Below are 21,338 nucleotides of genomic sequence, written 5' to 3'. Positions count from 1 at the left end.
CCATCAGTAGGCGTGATTTTAAACATGAGTTTTAGTTTCTTTTGACGTTTGTTTTTAAAATCAGCAGAATTTATGAATTGATACCGAAAGTAGGAGGGTTTTTTTTCAGAAAGTATGCGGAAATTGTACAATGTCAGCTGTCAAGCCGGACAAAAATAGCCAAATTACTTGGAAATATTCAATATAACCCAGCACCTACAGTAACTCAGGGCAGCACAGCCTCTGTGACTGAATCGTTGCGGCAATAAACAGAGCTGTACAGAGGAGCAGACCTACAACATCCGGGCAATAGTCAGCTTGCGCAGAAACGGAATGGCGGAGGTAAGTGAGCGAAAACGAGCAGTGTAATGACTCAAATGATAGAAAAACTGGACCGAATTTAACACTTGTGCCACGCCGTACGGTACACGAGGTTGTCGACGGGTTCACCGGCCGGAGGACGCCGGCTGAAAGAGGGCTACAGCGGCATTTCTAACAGGGAAGCGGGGGGAGAAATGGAGACCTCTCCAGCGTATCGCCTCTCTCCGCGTTCTTAGCTTAAAGAGCCATTCCCTCCGCCTTGATAGTAAATCCAGTAGAAAACAATAGGGAACACGGTGGTGCTGAACTATTTCAGGTGCGCCCCGGCGACGGAGTGGATTGAGTGAAAAAGTTAGGAGAGATGTCATGACTTCGCGGCGGTAAACTCCGACCGCCTCTTTGGGAAATAATGAGAACTAGTTATTTCCTTGTGCTACTCGTAGTGAGCCGGGGAGAGGAAGACACGTTCAGCACCAAGTCACAGGAAAGCGCCCCTGGTCAGACAGACGGCACCCGATGGGTTGGGAGAGGCACACCACATGAATGTTTAGGTTTTCACCGGACTTTTACAACTTATTACCCAGGAATGGTGTCTTTAAGTCTAGTCTGATTCAACCAGTGGTGGCACTAAATGTGATGGGTGGGTTTGTGTAGCTACATCCTCTTCCACCCTCTCCTGTAGCCCACTACCCGAAGTTTTCACTTCTCTATAAAACTCTCATGTGGCCTTAACTTGTATCTCTTCATCAAAGACATATGTCCCACTTTGATTCATTGCTTTTAGCTGGAAAACCGATTGGGGGTGGTGTGACCCCATATGAAAAACTATTAGGTCTTTTATTTTGAAATGCAGGCTATATTGCATATCACACCAAAACCAAATCTGTAGAAGGTTATTACGTAGGACATTTAGACTCATACCTTTAAAGGTCAGAAGTCAGCTGTTCTGTAATGGGATGAGCCAGGATCAGCCACTATTTGATCCCTCATGTTGTTTCTGTGTACATGCGTGCACGTGTGCATGGAGGAATGTGCTGCCATGTTGTAATGCATCCCCCTGCTTTTTTTTACATGCTGTTGAATGCCCACACAAATAACATTGTCTCTTTTTGTCTGCAGGTGGGTGAAAAGCCTCTGGAGATACGCGTGGAGGTTGTGGCCTAGTGGAGTGTGGATGAGGTACAGTGATGAAGGCCCTCAGCAGGAGAAGCAGAAGTCTCAACAGGCCTTAGAGGAGTTGAAGGAGAACTTTCACCCCATGAAGATGGCAGCGCAGTCCCACACTGTACGGGCAAGTTTAGCCATGTCCCTATATGTTAAAATGAGTTGCTGTACGAAAGCCACAGTCCCCTCGACAGAATATTTTTCTGCAGACCTTACTGCATCACTTGCATACAGATTGTCACAGTATTATTCTTACTATTAGTAATGCATGCTTTGATTTAAATGAATTAACTAATGAAATGAATGATTAATTTAAAGTATTATTTATGTGGCTTTTTAAATTGATCTCAAGTTAGTTAGTTTTACATTATCTGCAAAAAAATGATGTAAACAACACATTTTAAATATGTCATTCGGAAGACCAGAATCATTAATAACTAATGTGACTGAATGCAGAAATATAATTTGGATACAAACCGATAAAGCCCTTTAAACGTCGGGTTACTTAACGTAATCCCTGGTTCTTTGATAACAGAGTGAGGTGTTTCACTATGGGAATCAAGAACATACAAATGGCATTGTTTTCATGCAACTTTTTCCTGTATATTGCAGACAGAAAACCCTTGGAGCTAGTGCCTTTTGCAGTATATGTTCCAAAACCAACTAACAGTGCATGTCGTTAGAAAACTGTGAGTCGAAGCCTGTTGTAAGACCTGATGACAGGAGCTGCATTTGCACACATAAGAACTAAATTATTTGACTGTTTCCCGAAGGAGAGTAGTTACAACACATACAATATGGGATATCACACACTGCCTGACCTTCCAGAAGACACACTATCCAAGCCTTTTGAGGGAGTTGACCTGTGGGGATGTGTGTGAGGCCATGCCTTTACATTCATCCGTCACCAAAGTCATCCCTCAGTTTGAGCCGTTCTTAACTGATCCCAGCTGCACAGCAGGGCAACCAAGTGTTGTACCTGGACCCTCTTAAGGGAACATAAATAATTTGGTTCCATTTCTGTTGGTTAACTTATTACAACAGATATGGTCTGGTACATATATTCATGCCCTGCAAAGAAGCCACCAAAATGGAGTACAACCTCCAGCACTCTAGTGCATCATAGAACTGGATGAAAGGACCGACTGAGCCACTGAAGGAGCTGTCTCAGCCAAAATGTAAAACCGAACAACTTGGCCGTAATGGCCAACGGAGGACTGCACAGAAATCACCTACAGAAAGCCCTTTAATCAAAGCCAAGGATTTTACCATGCCTCTGGTTCAGTGGGCCCTCAAACTGTGAGGCAACAGGAGATCTCTGCTGCTGTTAGCCAAGGAGACAGACGCTTTCTCTAGTGCAAAAGCTACTGTTTGGACCGGGCCTTGTCCTTGGCTTGATTATGAAAACGGACAAAGGGAATTTGGTACAAGAGGGAAGTCTAGACAAAGATCACTGCTTTGTGGAGGTCAAAGCAAAGAGCTTCAAACACCAAAGCCATATCCCATGAGGAGACCACAGATTTAACTATAGGCCTCGGCTGGTGGACACCTTTTAAAAATGCATGGCAAGAGGGTCCGCATCCAACATCGCTTCATTAATACAGACCTTAATTGTTGAAGAGGAGATACCTTTATGCCGTAGCTCATCAAAACATGCATAATAGAGCAATGAAATGAGAGAATTTTTCAACCCTGATATCACTGCTTAAATGCCTTCCATTTACAGGCCTCTAGTGGATGATGCCCTCACACTTTCGATTGTTGCCACCACACTTAGGGGGCAGACCCCTAGCTATTATGGTGGACCTCTCGACAGGTATGCATGCAGCCACCACAGTTCTGGGTGCCGATAAACCACCTCTTCTCCTGCTTGATAAAGGAGGCCCCTGCGGAGAGGAAGCTGCCAGGCCTCGCTGCCAGCAGACCGAATGTCTCGGTAGATCACTTCGCCGGCCATTGAGCTGCCATCAGAATCAAAAACAGACCCTGCTGCTGCAACCTCTCCAGGACAGGCATTTCAACTGGGTTTGATAGAGAATCCATCTCCAAAGGCAGTCAGTCTCGGAAAAAACAAAGCAGGGAGCAGTAGGTATTTGCCTCAGGGAAAGAGATTCCAGATTTGAGACACCACCAATGGGTGCAATGTCCACTCTCTCACAAGAGTGGAAGAATGAATGTCTGCCAACAGGTTCAGGCGTCCTGGAATATAGGTGGCTGTGGGATACAGGAAATTAAGTCTGCACCACGTCAACAGAGAGCGATACAGATGTAGGATTTATGTAGGACACTCCCATTATGTTGTCCGGCCTGTCAGAAATGGGCAAAAATCCTTTCCCGCTAGAAGCTCCAAGAAGTTGACGTGAAGCTTGCACTGCATGGACAACCTGAACCCTCTGACTGCCACAGCAACACTGAGTCATGCCAGGGCATGATGCTACACAGAGCCTTCTGTCAGCTTCTTACCTAGCTCAAGCTCATCCCAATAGACTGCCATGTCCCCATACGTCTCTACGCCACCACCATAGATGCCATCCCTCTGCTTAGGGGGAGTGCTGCACAGCAGGCCATGGGCAGAATAAAATCCATGGCCAGTCTGACCTTGTTGAGGAGAAGCTTCAAACTATTGGGGGTCACCAGTATAACAAGCTCCACCCGATGCACAGCCTTGTATGTATGGAGAATGGTGACAGAGGCCAGCCCGTGCCCAGTGGATGTTCTCCAGCTGAATTGGAGGGTTGTGGGACCTCCAGGTTGTGAAATGGGGCTACATAAGCTGCCAGGGACGGCTCCATCGATGGAGGGTTTTTCTCCGTGCCAATTTTCTCTGCTCCATCCCGATCCAAATATTTTCCACAGCCAGGCTCTGTGATGTGGCTAAACTCTAGATGGTTTCTTGATTGAGGGTAACCCTGAGACAAAATCCAGATCATGGGCATGTTGGTTTGGACCATTATCAACTTTGGTGGAAGGAATAATCCAGTGAACTCTGACAGCTTCAGAGCTGGTGGAGGAGACTTCATCTCTAGCTTCTTTGCTGTGTGGCGGTCGTACTAGAGGAAAGATTTAACTAAAATCAGTGCTCCAAAGGTAGCACCTGCCACAACAGGGACCATTAAACTAACTTTGAGTTAGGGAAACAGAGCTAGCTGGCTATAGCTCAACTCAGAATGTGAAGAGTGTGAGAACTGATGGCGACCGTGGTGACGGATGTATATTCCTTAACAGGCATGAATAATGGTGTCTTGGGTTAGGTCATGCAGGGCATGGTATCCCAGACTATATGTGTTGTACAGAGTGGATTGACTGAAAGGGAACATTGTCTTTCCCTTCTGCCATTTAGCACTTAGGGGCAGTAATGTGCAAATGAGCATTGTCTATTCAGCAGCAGCAGTTATAAGATACAAGTAAATACATTTTATGTCCATTGTCACAAAATGCAAAGCAAAGAAAGATGGCATACTTTTTATATGGGCAAACTTTGCTAAATAGTACCTTTTTTAAGACAGTTGACACTGTTTGTACTCTTCCCAAGGTGCATTACTCAGAACAAACTTCCTAAAGCTCAGGAAATGATGGAAAACACACAGCTTGGGCTGGGCGATATGGCCAAAAAGTCATATCCCGATATATTTAGGCTGATATCAATATACTATATATATATAATTTTATCGCAAAGTGAGAGCAAAAGTTCAGTCAAGTCAAAGCCAAATATGACATGTCACAAGTAGTTTTATTGGAACCGTTTATTTAAGTGAACATAAATACTGTATAACAGGAGTACCTTTTTTTTTTTTTTTTTTTTTTTTTTTTTTTTTTTTAAATCAAAGCTCCATAAAGTGCATATTCAAATAAAAAAAATCTTAAATAAAAATAGCCTACAAGTAAAGTAAAATAGGCCAATCTTTTTCTGAAATAAATATATTTATGTGAGAAAAGAATAACACACATTACAAAAGAATGTTGTGTTATGACAAACCCTAGTAAGGGTAGCATTTATATATAAAAGAAAAACAATTTGAAATATATCGATATATGTGATATGGTCTAAATCCATATCACACAAAAAAAAATATCGATATATATTTTATATCGATATATCGCCCAGCCCTACACACAGCTGTTGATTATAACATCTGTTTCAACTCTGACTGATGTGAAAAGAGCTGTTCTGGGTTTTATCCTACAAAGGATCCAGATGGCATTCATCCTTTTTCCATTCTTGAATTGTTTTATTTTGAGAATTTTTACCTATTTGATAGTGACTCTGCAAACTGAATAAGAGCTATGGAGATTTTTGAGCAAAAGAGGAAAATGCCACTGAACTGACAGATGTGTGGAGGAGGTTATTTTCAAGAAATGCGGAAGTAACCAAATAATCTCACTCCACCTGTTGCTGTCTCCCTCTGTGACTCTGTGTTTGTAGGCCAGTGAGCTTCCTTTGGAGGAGCTGCTGGCTCTGTACGGCTATACAGTGTCAGATTCCGAGAAGGAGACCTGTCACATGTCTGCCAGCCTGCCAGACATGACACTGGACAAGGTGAGGCACAACACCAAAATGCAGAGAACTGTTTCATATTTCTGAAATATTATCAATATATTCCTTGCTTTTCTAATACTGTGATGTTATATTCTTCTTCATGTGTATTGTACAGGATCAGATAACTGAGGATCTCTTTCCTGGGGAGGAGGAAGAAGAGTCATCAGCTGATGATCTCACCCCCTCAGTCACCTCAAACACCTCAGAACTGCTCCGCCGCCTCCAAGGTAACCCACACATTGATAATAAAAGTTATCTTCATGAATGTTATCTTCATGAATGTTATTCAAATGGAACAGTTTTACACCCATATGCACACTTTTCTGATGAAACTGTATGGATGTGCTTAAAGAAAGGAACATTCCTGGATTCCTTTGTTTTTTTTTGAATATATTCTCATTGTTTCCATTTTAAATCAGTGCTTTGCTGAGACAGCAGCATGTTACTTACAGCTAGGCAGTGCATTTTAATAACATGCTATGCCAGAGTTTATAATTTCAGAAATAAACAAATCAAAAACAAAGCTTTCATGTAATTTCCTGTGTAATGTGATATTGGGACTTCCTGGTATGGCAGCATCTAATGCGTTATGTGTCCCTCTCCATATGACTGAATGATGTCAAAGACACTCAAACATTTCTGAACTGAAGGAGGTTAAACATATTACAAACAGCCTTCCCCTTGTAGTGATTCTCTGTAGTATTGGTGCTGAGTCCACAAAATCTGAAAATTTAAAGTATGGCAGGTACGCTGCATTTGCTTCCTTATGTATCGAGTTAGGTTTCCATTGGGAGATTGTTTTTTATCCCAGTAGGATTTGCTTGTTAAATCATAGCTATTAAAAAAACAAAAATAATAATCTGAAGTCTTCAAACTATTGTTTGAAGTTACTTTAATTTGTCAGCAGAAAGATGACTTTAAATTAGCTTAAAGAGATTTGACAGAATCATGATCAGAAAATCAATCACATGAAGTAAGTGTACAGTCTTTGAGAGGATCACCTGAACCACCACTCCGTTGTTTTGTCTCTCAGGTGGAGACAAAGACACATTAGTCAGCTCATCAGATGAAGATTCCGACGATGTCTCTATTCCCTCCAATGAAGAGCACAAGGTAGGCCACCGGTGGCTCCAACACTCATCTCATGATCAGTGGGGCTTCTTGAAACACACACAAGTCGACTGAATTAGTTTAAAGTGGCTGTAAACCACATTAACCCATTGAAGCCTGGAAAGCGGATACGTCGTTTTGTAGTATTTGTATAAGCTCTCAAATACTTTTTGAATTTCATTTCTATCTGCTACAGAGGCTGAAAAATCTATTATTTAGTAGAAGCGTTGACACTTCTGTTGAATTTCAAGAAAAACTTCAGGTTTTAGGGGCTTATTTTCAAATCGCCCAGAGGTTTTACAGGCGTTTTAGGCCTCAATGGGTTAAGAAACATTCACATAGCAGAAAACAACTATTTGCCATGCAAAGGTATAATGGAGTATGACGTCCTGACCAGAGACAGGGCCGGTTTGGAGCCGATGCTAGTGCTGGTTCAGCTTGCGAACCAGCTTTGAACCAGTTTTCTTTTCAACAGGCTCTAGAGCCACGTCATTACATCACTGTTAACGTCTGTATATGTCTCCGCCCTCTCTGCAAGTATAATAACAATGGCAGACTACATGTATCTACTACACATCACTGCTGCTCATCTTGAACAATATAGACACCGAATACATTCTTATTACTGAACGTAAGATGTTAATGTTGACTTTGTTGTAAGCTAACGGTAGCAAGCTATCGATCGCCCGCTAATGTTGGCATGCTAGTGATCGCCCGCTAATGTTAGCGCGCTATCAACCACATTGCAGTTAATCAAATCAAATAAATGAATGATACACGTTTTAGTTGGTCTCTCTATCCGCACTGAGTTGGTCTTGGTTTTGCTAGCCCGCTAATGTATGCACGCCGGGAGCCGGTTCTTTGGCAGTGGAAAACCAAAGAACTTGTTCGCAATTGGTAACCAGCCGGGAACCAGCTTGGTTGAAAAGGGGGTTACAGTATGTGTGTTCAACAAAATGTTGTGGTAGCCGGTTCTACCGCGCATTCATGTTAGTGCATGCAAGTCCGTGTGTTCTGTCCCACTCGCTGTCCCACAGCTGCACCAGTGTTGCCAACTTAGCAACTTTGCTGCTAGATTTAGCGACTTTTCAGACCCCCCTAGCGACTATTTTTCCAAAAAGCGACTAGCCACAATTCTAGCGACTTTTGCTGGTGTTATTGGAGACTCGTTCTTACTCTTCTTAACAAGCCGTGGGGGCTGCCAGCTGCCCCTCCCTCGCCCCAAAGCACTCACAAGCGCCACAGTCCTCCTGCAGGAGTCTCTCCTAGCTGCAGCCACAGAGCCGAAGGGGATGTTAACCCCTTAGCGTCTGCAAAGCATGTGCAAAGTCGCCGCTGTCTGGTTTACAGTCAGTTTCTCTTTTGGGTAACTTTTGCCGCCCCGAGACCGGATAAAGGAGGATTGTGACAAAATACATTTGCAGTTCTAAACATATTTAGGGTGGTTTTACTCACTTTTTCTCTCCCACAATGTTATTCCTCTCTCCTACAGCGTCCATTACAAGAACATGCACATGGTCAGTTATGCAAATTAGGTGATGATGTCATTTAGCGACTTTTAGTACAGCCACTAGCGACTTTCCTTACTGAGGAGTTGGCAACAGTGAGCTGCACTGCTCTCATACGGTGCTGATAAAGCCTTTGCTAAACACAGCATTGTCACAGAAACATACGTTTGTATATCTTTATGGAAGAAAAAGTTCCATCTCACATTTGATCCAATAAGCAGTGAAGGTTTTGACAGCTTCAAAAGCTGTGTATATCCTTCCTCCTGTATGTATATATCTTTATGCGTTGGTAGTGATTTTTGGCATTTGGCATAAATCATGTACTGTGGGATTGCACGACATAAAATTCTTGAGACCTCTCTGCAGGTTAAACCTAAACATTGGACCTAATGTCAACAGCTATCAAAGCCACATGCAAGTCACTAAATTACTGGTTTAGATTGACTGTCAAAGGATGCAGCACTTACAAATAAGTTCATTTATGCAAGCAAAACAAAAGACTATTGGGGATAAAGTCTGACTCATTACAAAACGAAATAGACTAGGACCTTGGAACTTGGACCTGAAACCCGGTTCTGTCCAGGTCCTCATATTTTCTATTGGGCAGCTCTGGCTGAAGAACCCTAAAATCTACAACAACGGATGTATATCATCAAAATGCCAATCATATATGTATTCCTATGTCATTTCTATCGCAATGTCAAAAAAACTGCCAAACTGTGTTCCAGCAATATTTACATCTTGTGTATTACGCTTTATGCTCTGATCCTTGAAAGTGAGAGCGAAGCTGGAGAGAACCATAGGCGTGCAAGAGTAAACAAAAATAGCGTGGTTATTTTATGACTATGTATTTATTGAATTACCAGAAAACCTATATGCTGTATTGTGATATACTGTATATTTTATATATTTTACCTGTATCAGGACATAAGATTTTGGGCTTATTGCCCAGTGACAGCTGTTATTAGCATATATGACCCATTTTCGAGCAATGACAGAGTGTGTCTTTGATTTCTCCCTCAGGAGATCATGGTGGGCTCTATGTACCAGGCAAAAATCCCTCCACTCTGTTCATATACCTACCAGGAGAGAGGTAAGCAACTGAAAAAAACTTCCGTTGGAGTTGGCTGAGTTAATTACAGGTATTAAACAAGACACCGCAGAACAGATCTGTACTTACCTTTACCATCTCTTTTCCAATCTTTTAATCAGTTTCCTCTTCCTCCTTTAATTATGTTGATTTATTCTGGCTGTAAAACTTCATAAAACTTGAGTTGGAAGGAAGTCAGGAAGGAAACCTTTTTTGGAATCAATTTCCAAAGCTTGGAAGCGCTTTTTTTGACCAAGCTGTTCAATAATCTGAAATGTATTGAAATATTTTACAACTACAACTGTATTTTTGTTTTTTTAGTTAACCAATTAAATTTGGCCACTTTGTGCTCATGACACAAAAAACGATCATAAAAATCCCTTCCTTCACAACTCCTTGTCTCAGTCATTTCCACTGCACTTCCCCTCACTCTCTGTACCTTTTTTTTGTTCCTCTAGCCTGCAGCAGTGAGGACCAGTTGCTGTGGAGGCCAGATGTTCTGCCGGTGCAGGAAGTGGAAGAGTTTTTGCTGAAAGCACAGAGACCGTATGGCCAGGAGGTGGCAGCATATTCTAGGACAAACGGAGACACTGTCCGGGACAACCAACAGGTTTCGTAACTTTAAATTTCATTCCAGAAGACATTGTCAAGTAGTGTATTCTGGCCCAGTTGGATCATAGTTTGGTCAATCTTGAGTGATGAAAATGTGTTCTTCTGTGTTTCACTGAGTGTAAACGGAGAGATTCAATTTTGCAGTTGAACTGTTTTGGCTCATTCACCACCTCTTTCTTTCTTGATTTTCAGGCACTGTATGAACTAGTCAAATGCAACTTCAATGCAGAAGAGGCACTGAGGCGATTACGCTTCAATGTCAAAGTGTATAGTGGTAAGAACCCTTCTCTCCTGCAGTACTTGCTATTATGATTTTTTATAATCCATTGAATAAAAATACAGTTTTATGTAAATACATTTCACTTGCTAATGTAGTTGTATATTTCACTTTATTTCAAGTAACTTCTCACAGCTGTAGAATGAGCATATCTTTCCTTGACATGATTAACTGGAACCCAGTGGTTCCCAAAGAGCATGTTCTCTGAGATGGTTGGTACTGAAGAGAGAATCAGTGCATTGTGTCGTCCTTTTAAAGCAGAGTCACCTACCAAATCATGTACACTTAAAAGCCACACACAGTAAAAGGGTATTCAGTCCTCCCTTTAGTTTTTAAGAGGGTTCCAAACTGAAAACTTTGTCCCTATCAATCTCACTGCACATATCATGCGTTTTATGCAGCTTATCAACCAGATCAGAAACAGACAGTTTGCTCTGCTGCTAGGTGAAGTAGCTGACAGAAATGAAGGCTGTTTTTGATACCATTGTCAGAGTTGTTGATGCAAATGGTGTAAAGCAGCTGTTCTCAACCTTGGGGTCGGGACCCCAATTGGGGTCGCGAGATGATTTCTGGAGGTCACCAAATCATTTTGGAAGTCAGCTCTGTCTCCACTGTGTTAAAGTGTTCATGTGTTAATGTGTTTTAGTCTTTTTGGTCACTTAATGTCTTTTTTTTTTTGTCATTTTGTGTCTTTTTTTTGGTCATTTTGTGTCTTTTTTTTGTCATTTTGTGTCTTTTTTTTTGGGTCATTTTGTGTCCTTTTTTTTTTATCATTTTGTGGTCAATTTGTGTCTTTTTTGGTCATTTTGTTTCCTTTTTTTGGTCATTTTGTTTCTTTTCTGGGTGATATGAACTGTGCGTGTGAGATTCTGTTCAGGGAGCGGGGGTCGCGGACAACATGCATGTTAAATGGGGGGTCGCGACTCGAAAAGGTTGAGAACTACTGGTGTAAAGAATTACATTGGATTTTAATTTCTTCCACAAGGCTGGTCTGAATGTGAAGGACTTTGTGTGGATCAGCACAGATGGTGATTAGATGATGGCTTGGAAATCAGGAAGAATCCCCAATGCTCAAGTGTAATTTCTCCCAAAGTGCAGTCAGTGGACATGATGTGTGATATAAAGAGAGGCAGTTACACCCAAGATGTCCTGTGAGAGTCCTGAGTTGAGCAATGTAACGACAAACTGTAGGATGAGATTATAATCTGCTTTGAAAATGAAGGGAATGCACTTTCCCGAAACTTAAAAGATAACAGCTTCCCCATGAAGTGACATGTTTTCAGAAACTACAGCTGCAGTTGCAGGACACCAACATTGTTCACAGCTTCACAGTGAAACTAGAAATATTAGAGTATGAGTAAAAGAGGGCAGTGTAGACTCATTTTGTAGCCTGAAGCATTGAGGACAACCTCTGAGCTCATATTTAAGCCTTACAAAATAATTTCCACTCAAGAATACTGCACCAGATAACTGTATCAGATATGTTATATAATGCTGACTCCAGCACTGCGGAGGAGGAAGAGTCCACCTCATGACCTCATGACTTCTTATTCAGCAGTGAGGCTCCTGGTTAAGTCCAAGACCTTTGGTCTTTGGATTGGAGTGAAAAAAACTATTCACTGTGAGGCCAAAGAGCTCTGACTATACTGCTGCCTTTTGCAGAATCTGGTCAAAGTATTTTTGGATCAAGTCAGAACTGGACTTTGAGTAACGAGCCCCGCTTTGTGATAATCCACAGTACCAAGCTGTCATTACATTGTGTTCATTTAAAAATATATTTAAAAATAAAAATTATGATATGCATTTAAAAAAAAAAGAGAATTAATGTATAGTTCTAAAATTGTCCTTTTGCTTTTCCCTCTTTTAGAAGAGCTTTGTGCCTGGAGTGAGGAGGAGTGTAGGAGCTTTGAACACGGCTATCGGGTTTACGGGAAAAACTTCCACCTCATTCAGGCTAATAAGGTAAGTGTTGTTTGAGTCTTTCTGGAAGTTTGACATGTAAACCTGACAGATGACATACTTGTTGTATTGATTCAGAGATTTGATAGGGAAGCTTTTCCTCAAAACAAAAATGTTTTTCTCCTCCTCAGGTACGAACGCGCTCCGTTGGGGAGTGTGTGGAGTATTACTACATGTGGAAAAAGTCTGACCGTCACGAGTACTTTACCCAGCAGACCACCAGGCTCACCCGCAAGAAGTTCAGCCTCCAAACAGGGTAAAGCTTGAACACTAATCAAACAAGATTCATGGTGTAGAAAAGCCAAATATGTAGGATACATATGTATACATATGGAGAGCAAGATATAATGCCTGAATCCTAGCACACATCATTTATAAACAGAACGATGACTGTATTATGCTGAATCCAAGAATAGAATATAGAATAATATCATAGAGGAAAAAGTATTTTCTCTCTCTGTCTCAAGAAATATTCCACGATTTCTTTCATGTTCTCATCTGAATTTTGCATTAAATCCATAAAAGTTTAATTCTGAGAACCTCTTTCATTAACTAGACCTTTTTTTTTATCTGCTTTATTTATTTACATTAGTTGTAGCTTTGCCAACTCCATCTTAAGAGAATCTTTTGGTTATCTTGTTACCCCCCCCATATGATAGAAAAGTTTATTTATGTCAGTAATTCAATTCAAAAAGTGGAAATAACACATTATATAGATCCATTACGCACAGAATGAAACATTTCATGTCTTAATTAGGGCCCGAGCAGGCAACGACCTGCGAGGTCCCTATTGTATTTCGGATGATTATTTATTTTTATTTTTATTTTTATTTTTTTTCCCAAATGATCGCATTTTTCACTGCCCAAAACTCATGAAACTTTTAAACCTAAGTCACACATGGTGAAAAATTTTATTATTATCTATTGTCATCCTGAATTTCCACCACTAGGTGGCGCTATAATAAAGGAAAGTGCGTTTTGGCTAATAACTCCCACATACTTTATCGCACATTCAAAAACCTTATATCCACATGTTCACTGAGTTGTGCTGATTCTCGGGATATAAGCCACTCCCATTTTCGCCTACGTTTTTTTCCTCCGCAAATTCGCAAAATGTCGCAAACAATTTCATCGTTTTTATACCAAACTTTGCACACAGCATCTATAGACCCTCATGACAAAAAGTTATTAAAATAATTTTGATAACCCAAAGAATACTCAAGTTATTAAATAACAACTTCCTGCAGGTGGCGCTATTATCAACACAAAACACGAAGTGTTGCATATCTCCACATTGGTGTGTCTGAATGACATTAAACTCGGGTTACTACTTCCCCATGAGCCCCTGAGGCTTGCTGCAATACATATATATATATATATATATATATATATATATATATATATATATATATATATATATATATATATATTATATATATATAGCATTTACATAAAATCCCCCCATTGGTCAGGCTACCTCCTTGATTGTGTGTCTGTCTGCTGATTTGCTTATCAGCATACATATATATGGCCACACAATAACCCTCCTCCTACTTGTTAACCATCAGAAATCAATGTTAACAACATCTGGTGTCGTAAATATCTACTTTTTATTTGATTATTTACCTTATTTTCTGTTTAAGTTGTTTGACCTTTTCTTGTTCTATAAATAAAAATAAAGTTGTCCTCAAACACACTGAAAAATGTTGGCATATTGAGATTGAGTGTGACTGACAGGGAAGCAAAATAAATAATAACCCATAAAACAACAAACAAACAAAACAAAAAAGGTCAACCCCGACTGGTGACCTCACCCATATTATAAAATATAATGCATGTAACTGTTGTGTAAGTGGAGAATTATTACGTTGACAACACCTTTTCATTCACCTCTATGGTATTTGGGGAACAGCAAAGGGTGTGTTACTGAGTGTGTGCCATTGTTCTACTCTTAATCCCATATCGTGACTTGATAACTTTTCTTTGTTGATGCTATGCTAACAGTGGTTGTGTTTTGTGTTGTAGGGAGGACGGAGACCAGGACGGGGAGGTTGGGGACATGGAGGGAAGCAACAATTCCTCAGGTTTGTTGTCTAACAACTCCATGAGCACTGGACAGCTGGAATCCCCTTTACCTCCCCAGTCGAGCCTGGACCTGGACAAACAAGGTAAACAAGCACCTTTGAGAATTCTTAGCTCTCTTAAAGATGGCGAACATAGTAAAGCAAGTGTTACAGCCATAATAAACTGAAATATTATTCCCATTAATTCATGTTTACAGCAAGGCAGTGCCGCTTGAAAAACAAGCACATGCACATTAAAAGCTTAGCAGATTTCCACTCGTCTAGTTTAATGCGAAGTGGAAACTGGTCACAGAGCACCTAGTTTTATCGTTTTATGAATAGAACATAATGGCTGTTAAAAGAGTCCCACACAGAAAGATTTAGTTTGTTTTCTGATAACACTGAAATCCCAAAAAGCTGAGCTTTTTTTTAATCATAAACCTTCTACATACCACGTCAAACACATTCAAAATCCCATAATTTCCTGCTTTCCATCATGTTTTACATGCAGTTCTATGGATTTCATTTGTGTCTATTGAATGTCTTATTTTGATTACATGTTTTGCCTTTTATTTTGACATTACATGTTCATTATCTTATGTTGTGAATCATTTCTATGTCTCACCTCCTTTGTTTTCCCCACTATTTTCTTGCTTCTTGTGTGTCCTGTGTCGTCGTGTTTGTGCGTGTACGTGTGCATGTCTGTGTCTGTGTGTGTCTGCATGCACACCTGTTGACATGGCGCTCCAGAGGAGGAGAGCCGTCCCCGCCGCAGACGAACTCCCCGCTTTCTCTTACAGCCATGACCTCGGTCCAGACAGGCCACAGAAAGCAGGCTGGGCCTGCAGGTAAAGAAGAGAGCAGGAGAGATTATGATTACTGTTGTGATTGGCAAGGTTATTATAGTTAACGAAAACTAACAAAATAACGAAAACTAAAATTGAATAAACATTTTCGTTAACTGAAATAAAAATAGAAACAAGAGTTTGTTCAAAAACGATAACTAACTGAAACTGTATTGCGTGGTTACAAAACTAACTAAAATTATTGTGAAAATGTCCTTAGTTTTTTCGTCTTTGTCAACTTTTTTCATACATAATTCAGTGTTTCTATTTCAACATGCAGGAACACATGGTAAATATGTTTACTGAGACTGGGATGTTTACACATCCCAGTCCAACCCAATCCCAACCAAAATACAAAACACTCCGAACTGTAAGAGTTAATAACCTTATTGGGGCTAAGATGGATAAACCAAAGGAAATTAAGGCACATACCCATTACAAAAAAACTAAAACTAACACTAAAACTAATAAAAACTAAACTAAAACTAATTATTTTCAAAAAATAAAAACTAAACTAAAACTAGCAAACTCACTCTAAAAACTAACTAAAACTAACTGAATTTGAAAACAAAAATTCACAACGAAATTAAAACTAAAACTAATGAAAAATCCAAAACTATTATAACCTTGGTGATTGGGAACAAATCTCATTAACTAACAAACTCTAATTACAGCCAAAAGGTGCAGGGCTACTGTATATACACCCTCTGGTTATTTAATAAATGCCATTAAGTATTAAATAGATAATGTAATTTCAGAATGAATCTCACCTTTACCCTCTTGACTTTTTTATGTGTTAAAAATTTAATGTATCATTAAATATAATTAAATTAAATCTAAGATAAAATGTATTTGCATACATTTAACAGTACCCCTAATGTAATTAAAAATATTTTTAAAAATTGTATTTACGCAGAACAAGTTTACAGTTTGTTGTGAGTACTGCAGGCTGCAGTACATATTAAAATGTACACTACAAAGTACAAGGAATTTAAGGAAACAAAATAATGCAAACTGATCTCGCACTAAATGAAGAAACAGATAAATTGTTCATATGTATTTGGCAGGAGAGGATAAGTCATGAGGCCTTAATGCAAAATGAATAATGTGTGTACTTAAGAGATTCACGTGTTTGTTAAATGGGATTTTGACACACATTTCTTTCAAATCTCCATTTTACTTAAATGAAATCAAAATTTTAGTGATTTCATTTAAGTATCATAAAAACGTTTTAAAGTAGCTGTATGTTCTCCTTGTTCTACATGTTTACTCTAGAGGTTTTTTTTTTTATAAAGTAAATTTAATAGAAAAAAAGTGTGAGCATTTCTGTAACAAAAAAAGCAAGGTAACACAACTGTAGGGCTGGAGAATTTTGATACAAAATATCAGACAATAAATACTGCGATCTGATTCACAATATAGGAGGGAATTATATTTTTGCATCATTATTCTTATTTTCGTTGAAAAATATAGTAAAATGAACATATTTTCTTTGCAAGGATCTGTACCAAACAGACTTTTGAGTCAACAGTCTGTTGAATACAATTTGTTGGTGATAAATATCTCTGCAGCACAACAATACTTACTTCAAATTGGCATGGATATTGGTTGTGATATTTTGCCTTAAATACATACAGCACCCCCTGTGATTTGTATATCACACTGAAAATTTTTGGCAACACTTTAAATTAACCATCATTTATAAATGGTAAACAGATTTACAGTTTATTAATGTTTAATCATCATTTATAAACCGTATATAAGCCATTTAGAATGGTAAATACATAATTTATTAATGTTTAACTAACTACATAATTTATAAATGGCAAATAGATGGTATATTAATGTAAGTTTATAGTTACTTTACCATTACCAAACAATTAAATTATAATAGTTTATCAATAGTTTTAGTTGCACTCATTTTAACACAATAGTAAGTATGTTAATGATTTTGAAATTATTCATATACCTTTAAGAAATTTGTTGAAAACATTTAAAGATTAGATATGTATAGCACTTTGTAAATGGTTAATAAGTGATCTATAAACCATCTGTAAACATTACTTAAAGGAACACTCCACCGTTTTTTCATATTAAAACATGTTATTCGGGTAAGTAAGACGAGTTGATACAGACCTCTTGCGTCTCAATGCGTGCACTCAATCGCCCTGGCGCGCGGAGCTACTTGGCTAGCACTTAGCTTAGCCCAGTTCATTCATTAGGATCCACACAGATGGACAGTTAGAAGCGACCAAACTCCTCCACGTTTTCCCTATTTAAATACAGCTACACGAGTAGTTAAACGACCAAGTATGGCGACACAAAATAAAACGTGGCGCTTTTCGAAGCGGATAAAAAGGAGAACTATAATGTATGGCGGAATAGCACTTGGGAGCACTTCGACTCGGCGCAGTAATATCATCACTTCCGCTCCCTCTCACTTCCGTCAGGAGTGATGATATTACTGCGCCGAGTCGAAGTGCTCCCAAGTGCTATTCCGCCATACATTATAGTTCTCCTTTTTATCCGATTTGAAAAGCGCCACGTTTTATTTTGCGTCACCATACTTGGTCGTTTAACTACTGGTGTAGCTGTATTTAAATAGGGAAAACGTGGAGGAGTTTGGTCGCTTCTAACTGTCCATCTGTTTGGATCCTAATGAATGAACTGGGCTAAGCTAAGTGCTAGCCAAGTAGCTCTGCGCGCCAGGGCGATTGAGTGCACGCATTGAGACGCAAGAGGTACTTACCCGAATAACATGTTTTAATATGAAAAAACGGTGGAGTGTTCCTTTAATTGGTTATTGTAAAGTGTTACCATTTTTTTTTTTTTTTTTAATCCAGTGCATTGTTCAGCCCTACATGAGTGAATACCAAACATGTTGTTGATCTGTCATTCTCTCAACTCTGCATCTGTCCAGATGGTGAGCTGGTGATGGGGCTGTCGGACTTGTGTGCTGACGGATGTCCTCAGCAGCTGTTCGGCTGTCCCTTCTCCCTCCCGCCCATGGACGGCCTGCGGGATCACGGATCAGGCAGTTGCTGTCCCTCGGCTCTAGTTCAGCTCCAGTCCCAGCCCTCCCCCCAGAGCTCCCAGTGGGCCGGCGGGAGCCCTCCGTCCTGCCACGACGACCATCACCTCCCGGGCTCCTGTTTCTACCAGCTACACATGTGCAGTGGACCTTTTGTTTCTGAGGGCCCTGAATGTGACACAGCAGATGGCGGGGCCGGTTCCCCTCACGGGCTGCAGGTGGAATTCAGCCTACCGTCTGCCTCGCCTCCCTCGTCTTCTGTCCTCCCATCACACTTTCAAGCGTTTGGCAGCCTGCTGCACCCCTCTCCCGTCCAGCATCCCCGCTCTCTCACACAGTGAGGGGACACGGGGGAATCAAAACTGAGTGGTACTCTTCACAGTTTGCCCCGTGCTGAGATCTTTTGATTGGTGATATTTACACCAGGCTTGAACAAACCAGGACAAAAAGTGCATTTATCTAACTTTGTGAAAAAGGATGGACCTACTACCTGTGTTGGGGTTTCTCATCTGTCTGGACCCTATTTTTAAACGGAGACACTTGAACTCTCTGTCCATTGTGGAATGACAAGTGTTAATCACTACTTTCAGGTGTTGCTTATGTGTTTATTAACAGTTTATGACCACAACCTGCACCGGGGCAGAGCCTTTGATTGGCTATGATTCATACGTACTTGTTAAAGCACAGTGCAGGTGAAGAGAGCTGCAATCCATGCAAACAAACCAGAATCTGGTGACTAGCAGTCCATTTTTCAGATCAATTATTGACGATGTTAACCACTGTTTCTTTGTTGTTTTATTTATCAGGATGCAGCTCAGATTTCATCCAAACTTCTTCCGGCAAGAGCCAATCAATTTTTTTTTCTTCTGTATATTGTTCTGCACTTTGCTGCTGCAGCCATTTGTGATCTGTCTCTGGAGAGAGCCACGGTGACCTGATTGCTGGAAGCCTCACCCCAGAGTAAAATCTGTCCCTTCAAACGATATAGAACACTTAATTTAAACATTAACTTAAAACGACCTCAATTAATTGTGTGAGTGGCTCTCTCTCTTTTCAGTTCCTCGTGTCTGTTTTGTTTGCACTCCTTCTCTCAATCTGCCTGAAAACGTTTGGCAGAAGAGTCATCTTTCTCATGAATTTTGTTTCCATATGAAAGATCTGAAACTTAATAAGATTTTCTGAGGGTGAGATGTGAACATGATCAGAGATAAAAGAGCTCAATATCTTTGCAGGATTTTTTAAAATTTTTAATTAGTTTTGCTGTTGTGGAACTTTTCATTCTTTTTCCTTCATTTGAGTTCATAAAGGTGCAGTTCTTTATCATCATTTCTGACCACCGTTTCTATCCTGTTTAATATTTAATACCATTAAAAGCCTGTTTGACACACAGAATAGGCCTAAAATAAAGTAATTGTAAAAAATGTACGTGCAAACATAAAAGTAAGTCACTGAATGCAATCACACTTTCTCAGGTTCTGCAACTTTTATGATCCCCAAGACCGTTAATCTCTCTCTACAGGTGTCATACAAACACAGCAGATAGAAACGAGATGGTGTTGTTAGACGTTTATTGGACTAAAGGCAGTGTATATGATTAAGGGGGATCTATAGGCAGAAATGTAATATAATTTATAATTTTGTGTATTGTCAACTAAAAACAGAATCCTAGGGAAGGGGCACCCTCCATGTTGCACTGCCTTGTTTCTACAGAAGCCCAGAATGGACACACCACAGGTTATTTTCATGCCTGGAAGGTGTGGGAAGGGCTATTCATTTGGATGCAATCTGAAACAATATTTTTAGATGCCACTGAATCCTGCACACTTCAACTTTAAGATGCGTCTTGCTGAAATAGTATGTATTAACATGTTGGGGTCCAAAGATCATCCCAATATGGAATTAAACAATTCTGGCATCTTCGACGTGAGAACGAAGGTTCATTAATGATGCATTTAGTGTCACAGCCGATTTAACAAACGCAGAAAAAAACAATCTATTTTTCCTCTGAAATGTTCCTTTACTGTCCTCTGCCAGATTGAATGAAAGAAATCTGAAAATGTCATGTATCTGAGTGCATAAACATTTCTTATGATACATTTACAGTGCAAATCTCCTATTAGGTTAAATTCTCACAGCCCTGTCAATTAAACTGATGATGACAAACTTACATTTTTCAGTGCACTTTTATCATCTCAAAGTATTCAAATGAATTGGTACAGATATGAGCATACAGTTTAAACCTATAATTTAATTTCTTAAAAAAATCTGCCAGTTTCAGGTTAACAATAATATTGACTGAACTGAATATGACTGATGGGAGCTTAAGAAAGATTAATACAGTGAATATTATTTGATTATTTGAACTTCTGCAACACAGAAGTTATTAATGAGCTTTAAGATGCCTCTTATTAGGAATAATTTAATACATTTTTCTGTAATTTCCCAGATCATGTATTGATTTGTTTAGCCATTCATTCATACGTGTCGTATTTCTTCACTATTTCAGTATATCTTAGTCCCGAGGAAGAGTACGAGAGGATTCAGCCCCATGTTCTTCCGTCCGTCCTTCCTTCCATCTGTCTTTCTATTTATTCCTTGTTTGTGTCTGTAAATGTGGGAGCTCTTCCTGTTAAAAGCCAAGCCAGTGTCAGATCAATGTTTGTTTTGTCTGTGTTTACATGGGATGGGGGGGGGGTTCAGGACAAGACCATGAAGGCAGGAAAAGGCGCTTAATCACTGCCTATTATTAATTCTTTATTTTTACTTTCATTTTTTAGCAATTTATATATTGTACTGCTTCTGTTAAGTTTGTTTATAATTATTATATTTTGTACAAAAACAC

At 39.7% G+C, this 21,338-nt stretch overlaps 1 protein-coding gene across 3 annotated transcripts; it reads left to right on the top strand.

Moving 5' to 3' along the window:
* Window positions 1-1,430: 1,430 nt before the first annotated feature.
* mier2 (mesoderm induction early response 1, family member 2) lies at window positions 1,431-20,663 on the top strand. 3 transcript variants are annotated; one of them, XM_059341737.1, is made up of 12 exons: window positions 1,431-1,591; window positions 5,888-6,001; window positions 6,117-6,228; window positions 7,035-7,114; window positions 9,643-9,712; window positions 10,168-10,319; window positions 10,514-10,595; window positions 12,466-12,560; window positions 12,689-12,813; window positions 14,583-14,725; window positions 15,371-15,468; window positions 18,386-18,517. In XM_059341737.1, exons 1-11 carry the CDS (start codon window positions 1,475-1,477, stop codon window positions 15,424-15,426), a joined length of 1,146 nt encoding a protein of 381 aa, XP_059197720.1. In that variant the 5' UTR covers window positions 1,431-1,474; the 3' UTR covers window positions 15,427-15,468; window positions 18,386-18,517. The 3 variants fall into 3 exon arrangements, with proteins under 3 accessions (XP_059197720.1, XP_059197719.1, XP_059197718.1); XM_059341736.1 differs by lacking the exon at window positions 15,371-15,468 and having other exon boundaries at window positions 1,431-1,585; window positions 18,386-20,663; XM_059341735.1 differs by lacking the exon at window positions 15,371-15,468 and having other exon boundaries at window positions 18,386-20,663.
* The last annotated feature ends 675 nt before the right edge of the window (window positions 20,664-21,338 follow it).

Source organism: Centropristis striata, chromosome 9 (assembly GCF_030273125.1).
Source record: "Centropristis striata isolate RG_2023a ecotype Rhode Island chromosome 9, C.striata_1.0, whole genome shotgun sequence".
Taxonomy (NCBI): Eukaryota; Metazoa; Chordata; class Actinopteri; order Perciformes; family Serranidae; genus Centropristis; species Centropristis striata.
This window is presented reverse-complemented; position numbering and strand designations above follow the sequence as displayed.

Excerpts from the sequence above, each read along its gene's own strand:
- mier2 (XM_059341735.1), top strand. The coding sequence starts at position 1,475 with ATGAGGTACAGTGATGAAGGCCCTCAGCAGGAGAAGCAGAAGTCTCAA. Across the intron at positions 10,596-12,465 it reads CAATGTCAAAGTGTATAGTG|AAGAGCTTTGTGCCTGGAGT; the intron begins GTAAGAACCCTT and ends TCCCTCTTTTAG. Across the intron at positions 12,814-14,582 it reads AAGTTCAGCCTCCAAACAGG|GGAGGACGGAGACCAGGACG; the intron begins GTAAAGCTTGAA and ends TTTGTGTTGTAG.